Source organism: Cervus canadensis, chromosome 6 (assembly GCF_019320065.1).
Source record: "Cervus canadensis isolate Bull #8, Minnesota chromosome 6, ASM1932006v1, whole genome shotgun sequence".
NCBI lineage: Eukaryota > Metazoa > Chordata > Mammalia > Artiodactyla > Cervidae > Cervus > Cervus canadensis.
Genome location: NC_057391.1, coordinates 24,572,493 through 24,583,428, shown reverse-complemented (window position 1 = coordinate 24,583,428; position 10,936 = coordinate 24,572,493). Strand labels below are relative to the sequence as shown.

The following is a 10,936-nucleotide window of genomic DNA, read 5'->3' as shown; positions in this document are numbered from 1 at the left end:
CACTATTTCAGATACCATGATGTCCTTCATTTCTATTAAATAATACCCAAAACTCATAAGTATTTTTATTATTTTTTAAGTTTCAATAGTGTTGCCAATAGAGATATAATCTTTTTCTAATCCATAGATATTTTGCAAGGATGGAATGAGATGATATATAAAAATACAATTTATAAACTTTATGTGATCATTGAATATATGTTTTGTTTTATCATTCCCATGGTTGTATTACACAGTCCTATGTTAGGTTATTATATTTTGTCTATGTTTCACAGAAGAATCAACAAACCTTACAGAATGGTAAAGTTATGCAGGAAAAATGAGTCTAAAGCTGTTTAAAATATAATTGGCATTAAATCCTATTCCATACAACTATTTCTTCTATATATGATATATCAAAAGCATAATTTGTCTTTTGGTCATGGACTTTCTTTCAAAGGCCAGAAGTCACAAGTTAAAGTTACTTGAATCATTTCGTCTTCTTGCCAATTATGAGTGTATTCAACTAAATTAGTTTGTATGACACTCACTCTTGGTTTTCTAACTGGTGAAAGAAGGTTACACTATGAGTAAGAATTGAATATTAAATCTAAGTTTGAAAATGTAGCCTTCTTTGGAAATTCAAAATAATGTTTTTATACCTTTAAAGAGCCTTAAAATATGTATTCTCAAGTATGTTTTATTGGTCAACGTAAATTAAGAGGGCATGACATGGAGATAGGGAGGAGAATACATATAGCAAAGTCACACATTTAACACTGTTAGAAAAAAATCCTCTATATATGGAGAGATGTCTATTTTTGTATGTGCTCTTTCAATCGCCAACTTTAAGTGTCAATTCTGAACTTCGATTTAATACACTGAAATATGTAAACATTACTTGTGGAGTCACATTTTAGTATTTGTAACATCGTTAAAGTAAATATGCAATCTATTTGGTTTCTGAGTTTAGATGAGTTCTGCAACATAACCTATGTGCTCTTTGATCTCTAAGTTTGGTTAGTTTGCAATTAGACTTTAGATTGCAAGAAATAATCTGCCAAAAAATTTATCTCAGTGTAATTAGTTCCTTAGTTCAGATAAAAATAGCTTGAATAGCAAGGAATATAGTTGTTTGTGTTTGTATACATATATGAAGAAAGAAGAGACAGGGAATGAAGTCTACAATCAGGACTTATTCTGTCAAATAAAAATGGTGAGAACTGTGTCAAGTTTTCCTCATCTGTAAAATTTATGACAATAATGATACCAGATAAAAAGATGACTGGAAAATAACGGTAAATTAATTACTATCCTAAAACTTGCAAATATGATTTACATATTATACATAATTTTAGTATTTTGTACATCTCCATATTTATCAAGTAGATTGGAAGAAGCTTGAATTTAATCACTTTTTTTTAGGAAAAGAAGACTTTTATTGGCGTATAGTTGATTTACAATATTATACGAGCTTCAGGAGTACAGCATACTGATTCAGTATTTTTACAGTTTATATTCCATTAGAAGTTATTACAGGATAATGGCTATAATACTCTGTGCTATACAATGTATCCCTGTTACATCTCTATTTTATACACAATCATTTGTGTGTTTTTGGCTTCCCTGGTGGCTCAGGCAGCCTGCAATGCTGGAGACCTGGGTTGGATCCCTGGGTTGGGAAGACACCCTGGAGAAGGAAATGGCAACCCACTCCAGTACTCGTATGGAAAATTCCATGGATGGAGAAGCCTGGTAGGCTACAGTCCATGGGGTCACAAAAAGTCGGACACAACTGAATGACTTCACTTTCACTTTCACATTTGTATCTAATTCCAGACCCCTAACAGGTCCCTCTCCCATTTCTTCTCCCCACTGGTAATCACTAGTTTGCTTTCTATATCTGTGAGTGTGTTTCTGTTTTACCATATGCCTTCATTTGTATTATTTTTTAAATAATGCACATAAGAGATATCATAGTGTATTTGTTTTTCTGTGTCTAACTTATATTACTAACTGTAATATTCTCTAGGTCCATCCATATATTTTTAGTTTTTTTTTTAATACTGCTTTTTACTGCACCAATTTGCATTTCCATCAATAATCTACAAGGGTTCCCTTAGAAAAAGAAGACTTTTAATATTATTGTTGGTGTCCATGGTAGGTTGCCTCAAAATGTGCCTCAATGACATACTGATTATTAAAGTTACTATATTGATTCTTAAAGTTACTTAAGAAATGACCAATGCAAGAAGGACATTCTGACTGACCCACATTTCTGTCTGCTAAAAGTAGGAAATCTCTTATATGAGGGGTTGCACCCTCTGTATCTGGAGGTAGAAGGACACCCTTATCACCAAAGACAGTGAATTGGACCAAGAAGCCTACAGAAGCAAACCTTGTTACTTCCTTACTTTACTATCTCAACTGCAAACTCTGCTTAGATTCTTCACTAACTGGGCACCCAAATGCTAATTTTCTTTGTCCTGTCAATTCCTCATAAATTTGTTGTTTTTTGTTTGTTTTTTGTCTAAAATGTATAAAAGCTGCCTGCTTTGGCCTCTTATTAGGTTTCATTTCTATAAGAGCTTCATGTGGATGAATTAAAATGTGTTTCTTTTTCTCCTGTTAATCTGCTTTGTGTCCATTTTTTTACTAGTTTATACACAAGACCTCACAAGGGGTAATAGGAAAAATACAGCCCTTCCCAACACTATAAATAATTTTGCCATGAAATTAAAAAAATCATTTCACAAGCAAAAGACAGGGTGCCCTATTCTTCTGTTATCTAAGATCGCTAGTTTACTGTTCTATAAGCAAAAGATATGAAAAGGAAGAAAATGTGTCCTATGGTATTTGAGACATAACAGTAATTCACAGAAGGTACACTAACCCGGCTATTATTATGGGCTGCTGGTGGTCACAAAGGAGCACTGGGAGACCGTTAGGAACTCACCTGTCGGAGCCTTAGTTTTTGCATTGCTGATATTACTTCCTTATTTCTCAAGGTGTAGATCAAGGGATTTAAAAGAGGGGTAAAAACTGTATAAAATATTGAGAGAAACTTATCCACTGGGAGACTGCTAAAAGGCCAGGCATAAATGAAGATGCAGGGCCCGAAGAAGAGGGTTACTACGGCGATGTGGGCGCTCAGGGTGGCCCTTGCCTTGGCCATGCCCGCTGAGGAACGCCGCCGCACGGTGAGCAGGATGACCGTGTAGGAGACCAGTAAGAGCACAAAGGAGCACGTGGCCATTAGCCCGCTGTCTGAGAGCATCAGGACCTCAAGAGTGAAGGGGTCTGTGCAGGCAAGTTTGATAACCAGGGGAAGGTCACAGAAAAAACTGTCCACTCTGTTGGGGCCACAGAATGGGAGGTTCACTGTGAAGACCAACTGACTTACCGAGTGCAGAACCCCAATGAGCCAGGAGCCCACCACGAGGCTTACGCACTTGCGCACATTCATGATGGCGGCATAATGCAGGGGGCGACATATGGCCACGTATCTATCATATGCCATGGCCACAAGGAGCATCATCTCACCACCGGCAAAGACGTGCAGGAAGAATATCTGGGCCATGCAGCCTTCAAAGGAGATGGTCTTGTGCTCCACGAGGAAGTCAACAATCATTTTGGGAGTAGCAAAAGTGGACAGACACACATCAATGAAGGAGAGGTTACTGAGTAGAAAGTACATGGGTGTGTGTAGGGAAGGTTCAGAGAAGACTGTGAGCACTATGAGGAGGTTCCCCAGCACAATAGATAAATAGAAGAGTGTAAAAAATGCAAAATAGAAAAGTTGTAGCTCTCGAGAACCTGAAAGACTGTGCAATACAAATTCAGTCACTCCTGAATTATTTTCTTGGTTCATGGTTTCAAATTTCTGAAATTGGATCAGAAATGTTCCTGTAAAGTGAAATAGAAATACATCATAGGATTGGGAGAGAAAATGAGCAAGGCCAAACTTGGTATCAAATCCCTCTCAACATACTTACATTCCTTATTAGCACATTAAATACATGTTGTATACAATCATTTATTTTTTAATGACTGGATAACTTGGCTTTCATCACTGCATTGGCGCATGATAGTTTTATTCTAAAAATAGAAGTTTACCAAGCATCACAATTCCTGAAACGGGAAAGAAACTCTAGACTCACACTGACAGCTTTCAAATACTATGTCTTGTAATTTCTAGCAATATGACTTTGGGTATATTAATTAAGCTCTCTGGGCTTCACTTTTTGCAACTATAAACTGGAGAAAATAATAATATATGACTCATAGAATTTTTTTAAAGAGTAAAAGAATTACAAGTGTCCCTTGCTTATTGAAAGTTTGCTTTACAGAAAAAGACTTATATTAGTGTCTGTTTTGCTAACTTAAATTCGAAGGAGACTTTTGCTTTTATATAAAAAAAGGAGAAAAGCAAAAATAGTGTTTGGCATTTGTTTTACAGTGAGTTGTTATAGAGGCTTCAGGATCCTTGAATAACAAGAAGTGGCACTGCCAAGCTTCTTCCCAGGACTACACTTAGGTTCTTAGCATATGACCTCCATACCCGTGAACTGTAACTGTGAGCATCTGTGTTTTATCTCAGATCATTTGTGCATCCATTAGCAAGTTATGTCCTAAGGTAATTATTGATTCACTTTATGCCATTTTTGCTTGCAAACATTTCACTGCTATGCCCTATTTTTGGATTGTAGGGAATATCTATATAATATTAATAGATAAAACACTTAATGTTAGCCCAAGTTCATGCGCCTGACACATAGAGAGGTCAAACAAACCAAAATATCAGAGTTTGTAGCAGAGAAAGCTTTATAGAAGGGCCATGAGAGGAGACAGGTGACTCAAGACCAAAACTATAGGCATTTTTAAAAGCCAGATGAGGGAGAAGGGGGACAAGGTTTGTGATCATCCATCCCATGCACAGTCCTCTGATTGGTTGATGGCAAGGTAACAGAGCAGTGTCATAGGGGTTAACAGTATCAGTCCTTGGGCCCCAGGAGGCCTGGGGCTATGTGCTCCTGGTCATCAAGTACTTAACATTTTCCATTGGATAAAACAACTCAGGAAATGTGCATCAAATACTATTATCTAGGTACTTCAGAGAGTAGCTAAAGCAGAGGCTGTGGGGGAAGGCCTGTTTGGGAAGGCCTCATAAGGTCCACCTCTGTTAAACTTATAACAGTACTTGGCCCATGAAAGCTATTCAGTAGTTGTTAGGTACAATGCCTTTGTTCCATCTATGATAAAATATTTGCATGTGTTAATTAACATAGTACTTAAATATCAAAGTGTGATATTTGATATCATCCCACTTAAGAGAGGAGAAGGCAATGGCAACCCACTCAGTACTTTGCCTGGAAAATCCCACGGACGGAGGAGCCTGGTGGGCTGTAGTCCATGGGGCCACTGAGAATCGGACATGACTGAACGACTTCACTTCCACTTTTCACTTTCCTGCATTGGAGAAGGAAATGGCAACCCACTCCAGTGTTCTTGCCTGGAGAATCCCAGGGATGGGGAGCCTGGTGGGCTGCCGTCTATGGGGTCGCACAGGGTCGGGCACGACTGAAGTGCCTTAGCAGCAGCAGCAGCACTTAAGGGAATGGTTATTCCGTGCACTTTAGTGGCACCTCTTTACACAGAGACCATTTTTCACCTTAGGCAAAATAATCAAAATAGTAAATAAAGTCTATCTTTGGAGAATTCCATGGACAGAGGAGCCTGGTGGGCTACAGTCTCTGTAGTCACAAAGTCAGACACAACCGAGTGACTATCACTACACTTCACTTATTTCCTTAGCTTCCCTTGTCTACCAACTCAGTGGAGCTTTCCCCTTTTGACTGCTCCAACTTAGGAATTCAAGGTCATCATGCTCCTTTCCACAGATACCTAGTAAAACCTGAAGTCAAATAAAGTAGTACTCTTAATTGTCCAAGCCTCTGTTTCTTTATCTGAAATTAAGGAAGCTTTTTAGAACAGTCTGAGACCCAGGTGCTAAAATCATTTGTATACAAAACTCTTGCTAGTGTTATATACACAGAAAAGCTCATAAAGGTCTACCCTAAAGCATTAACAGTGGTTATCTCTGAGTGAAAGAATGCAATAAATTTATTCCTTATACATTTCTATGTTTGCTGAAGTTTTTTTGTTTTTGTTGTTGCTCTGCAATAAGTATATATTATCTTTCCAATCTGAAAAAAAGTAAACCATTTTTTAATTAATAAGATTCTATGTTTTAATTTAGAAAAATCAAGAAAGGAATAAGAATAAAAATTATCTGTAATGAGAATACAGAGATAACTGTATATATAAAAGATATACCATTATATACACAGTACATATTATTTTAAACCTACCACTTAACATTATATAATAAATATCTCCTAGGTCAATACAGTAATTTTATACCACTTTTAAAATATATTTATTGTATTTTATCATATGGGCATTTTGAATTTTCTATATTATTAATGTATAATAACCTTGCTTTTATTTAGCTATAACTGAAGAGGAAAAGTTAAAATTTTACATAACCTCCTGCTCCTTCTGCCTCTGTAACTCAGCTTACTCCTTACAAAGTCTGGATCACGTAGGTCTCAGAAAGTGGGGACTCACAATATTAGAAACTGGAGCTTATCTCACTCACCTTTGTCCTGTTCTTTGCAATCGCCCAGCCCCTGCAAACCAGCAAACCCACTTAATCATGCCTGTCCATGTATAAAAGCTCTGTAACCCCTTTGTTCGAGGCTCAGAGCTTGGAGTGTTAACTCCTCTGGGCCTGCCAGTGTAATAAACCTGACTTCTCCAACTCTCCAAGTGTGGTGTGTGGTTTCTCGAGTACTGGTTTCTGCAACATAATTTTATGATTGTATACATTATTTATTTAGGATACATCATTATAATTATGCACTTCAGAGTTTTTAAATTAACTATACCAAAATTTATCTCACTAAAATGATACATCAGAATGCCCATTCTTCACCTACCATTCTCTTGACAAGACAGTGTATTATAGTTTGGTTTTTTAATTTTGCTAATTTGCTGCTTGAAAATGCATCTTGGGAATTCTCTGGCAGTCCAGTGATTAGGACTCCATGGTTTCAGTGCTGTGGGCCTCGGTTCAATCCCTGGTTGGGAAACTAAGATGCTACAAGCCACACAACACAGCTCCCCAAAGAAAAGAAAATGCATCTCACTGACATATGAATGTATTTAATGATTATTAGTGGAGTTAACCACTAATCCCTGAATTGCCCATTTATACTTTTTTCACTCCACAATTGCTTTTCCATGTCTTTTGACCATTTTCTAATGGGCTCTTCATCTTTTTAATATGTATTTATGAAGAGAAATATTAATGCATATCTTTTTAACAAATACCTTTTAAATATCACTAAAAGGGTGAGGGAAAAAAATAAAAAATAAAAGGGTGAGGGAAGGTAAGGAATGAGATTTTTCAGCATACTTCTGAAATAACTCCATGAAATTTCTATTCCATCTAGTTAGTCTAATACCAGACTAAGGAACCTTATAAATAAGCTAATTTCTTTTGCATGTTCCTTGTAATAGGAAATATCTTATCTCTCACTTTAACTCCTTAAAATAAGCAAGCCTCACTATAAGGACTTTCCAGAGAAAGATAAAAATACCAGAGCTTCCATTGATCAGAAGATAGTCTAACATACATTTTTTTTATTACTTAAGGGAGGACCTACTTTTGCATTCCAGTCCCCTATAATGAAAAGGACATCTTTTTTGGGTTTTAGTTCTAAAAGGTCTTGTAGGTCTTCATAGAACTGTTTAACTTCAGCTTCTTCAGTGTTACTGGTCGGGGCATAGACTTGTATTACCTTGATATTGATTGGTTTGCTTTGGAAACGAACAGAGATCATTCTGTCATTTTTGAGATTGCATCCAAGTACTGTATTTTGGACTCTTCTGTTGACAATGATGGCTACTCCATTTCTTCTAAGGGATTCCTGCCCACAGTAGTACATACAATGGTCATCTGAGTTAAATTCACCCATTCCAGTCTATTTTAGTTCACTGATTCCTAAAATGTCCACGTTCACTCTTGTCATCTCCTGACTGACCACTTCCAATTTGCCTTGATTCAGGGACCTAACATTTCAGGTTCCTATGCAATATTGCTCTTTATAGCATTGGACCTTGCTTCTATCACCAGTCACATCCACAACTGGGTATTGTTTCTGCTTTGACTCGGTCTTTTCATTCTTTCTGGAGTTATTTCTCCACTAATCTCCCGTAGCATATTGGGCACCTACCGGCCTGGGGAGTTCATCTTTCAGTGTCCTATCTTTTTGTCTTTTCATACTGTTCATGGGGTTCTCAAGGCAAGACTACTGAAGTGGTTTGCCATTCCCTTCTCCAGTGGACCACATTTTGTCAGAACTCTCCACCATGACCCATCCATCTTGGTGGCCCTACATGGCATGGCTTAGTTTCATTGAGCTATTTCACATCTTAAAACATGATGCTGTGAAAGTGCTGTACTCAATATGCCAGCAAATTTGGAAAACTCAGCAGTGGCCATAGGACTGGAAAAGGTCAGTTTTCATTCCAATCCCAAAGAAAGGCAATTTCAAAGAATGCTCAAACTACCACACAATTGCACTCATCTCACACAATAGTAAAGTAATGCTCAAAATTCTCCAAGCCAGGCTTCAACAATACATGAACCATGAACTTCCAGATGTTCAAGCTGGTTTTAGAAAAGGCAGAGGAACCAGAGATCAAATTGCCAACATCTGCTGGATCATTGAAAAAGCAATAGAGTTCCAGAAAAACATCTATTTCTGCTTTATTGACAATGCCAAAACCTTTGACTGTATGGATCACAATAAACTGGAAAATTCTGAAAGAGATGGGAATACCAGACAACCTGACTTGCCTCTTGAGAAATCTGTATGTAGGTCAGGAAGCAAAGTTAGAACTGGACATAGACCAACAGACTGGTCCCAAATAGGAAAAGGAGTACGTCAAGGCTGTATATTGTCACCCTGCTTATTTAACTTATATGCAGAGTACATCATGAGAAACACTGGGCTGGAAGAGGCAAAAGCTGGAATCAAGATTTCCGGGAGAAATATCAATAACCTCAGATATGCAGATGATACCACCCTTATGGCAGAAAGTGAAGAAGAACTAAAGAGCCTCTTTATGTGGGTGAAAGAGGAAAGCGAAAAAGTTGGCTTAAAACTCAACATTCAGAAAACAAAGATCATGGCATCCAATTCCATCACTTCATGGCAAGTAGATGGACAAACAGTCATACAGTGACAGACTTTATTTTGGGGGGCTCCAAAATCAGTGCAGATGGTGATTGCAGCCATGAAATTAAAAAACACTTACCCCTTGGAAGAAAAATTATGACCAACATAGACAGCATATTAAAAAGCAGAGACATTACTTTGCCAACAAAGGTCTGTCTAGTCAAGGCTATGGTGTTTTGAGTAGTCATGTATGGATGTGAAAGTTGGACTTAAAGAAAGCTGAGCACCGAAGAATTGATGCTTTTGAACTGTGGTGTTGGAGAAGACTCTTGAGAGTCCCTTGGACTGCAAGGGACTGCATCCCTTAGGATGCAACCAATCTATCCTAAAGGAAATCAGTTTTGAATATTCATCGGAAGGACTGATGTTGAAGCTGAAGCCCCACTACTTTGGCCACCTGATGCAAAGAGCCGACTCATTTGAAAGGACCCTGATGCTGGGAAAGATTGAAGACAGAGGAGAAGGGGATGACAGAGGATGAGATGGTTGGATGGCATCACCAACTCAATGGATATGAGTTTGAGTAAACTCTGGGAGTTGGTGATGGACAGGGAAGCCTGGCGTGCTGCAGTCCATGGGGTCGCATGGACACGACTGAGCGACTGAACTAAACTGAACCAACTGAGGATTCTGTAATTGATTTGTTGGGAAATGAAATGCTACTCACAATTTCAGTATAGGAGAATATAGTTTAGGAGTATGCATCTGATGGTTGTGGAAATGCCTAGAGGGAATAAAGGCTAGATGGGAGTAGTTGCAATTGGAAGCTATACCTCAGGAGTTCCTTATATGCCTGCTGAAGTCAAGATGGATATGTACAAAGAAGGACAAAGGGATTAAACATTTTGGGAATAGGATATTCAGACTTATTCAGTTGATTGCCAGCAAAGACCAAGAAAGAGGGAGGGAAATCAGAATGAGAAGACAAATCAGAATGTAAAAGTCCAGGAAGAGCCAGAAAGACTTTACAGCCCAGGGAATTTCAAACTTTGATTCATGGAACCTTGGAAGTGTTGTGCAGGTGCCCCCATGTGCTCTTAAAGGGGACTGAAGGCTCCAAACTTATCTCCTCCAATCCACTATAATCATGTTAGCTTTACATTCATCTGTTTACATAGTAAAATCCCGCAATTTCATAATGAATAAAAAAGTGTTCCAGTGCTTATTTTTTTATGGCTGAGAAAAAATTGATTTAGCTAGTTTTCCTTCTTATGTACATAATGAAATGGGATTCAAGAAAATAAAACTGTGGGGACAATTTGAATCTAAAATCTGTTCTTCCTGACTGAAAGCTCAAACTTTCCTACAGATTAGCTCAGTCAGCAGAAGTATCAGAAAAAGGGTGCTGCTTCCTGCAGTAGAAATATTTGGTAGAGAGGTATTCATTTCTTGTTGCTTATATAGCATTGTATGAGGGTGGGGAGGGAAGGGGAAGCATTTTTGCTTAGAAGCTTTCTATGGTTTGGAGAAATAAATGAGGATTAAATATCAGTTGTGGAATGAGTAGCTTTTTACTCCCACTATGTTTATGCAGAGTAGTTTTTTTTGTTTGTTTTTTGGGTTGTTGTTTCTTTTTTCTTTGCTTTAAATAGAATTAAGACCAATTTATTCAATAACATTTTTTCATGCCTACCAAATACCAGGCAATT

At 37.7% G+C, this 10,936-nt stretch overlaps 1 protein-coding gene across 1 annotated transcript; it reads right to left on the bottom strand.

Moving 5' to 3' along the window:
* Window positions 1-2,923: 2,923 nt before the first annotated feature.
* On the bottom strand, window positions 2,924-3,850 carry LOC122444063 (olfactory receptor 4K15-like). The gene has a single exon (XM_043472861.1). The coding sequence runs from the start codon at window positions 3,848-3,850 to the stop codon at window positions 2,924-2,926; it is 927 nt and encodes a 308-aa protein (XP_043328796.1).
* Window positions 3,851-10,936: the final 7,086 nt, after the last annotated feature.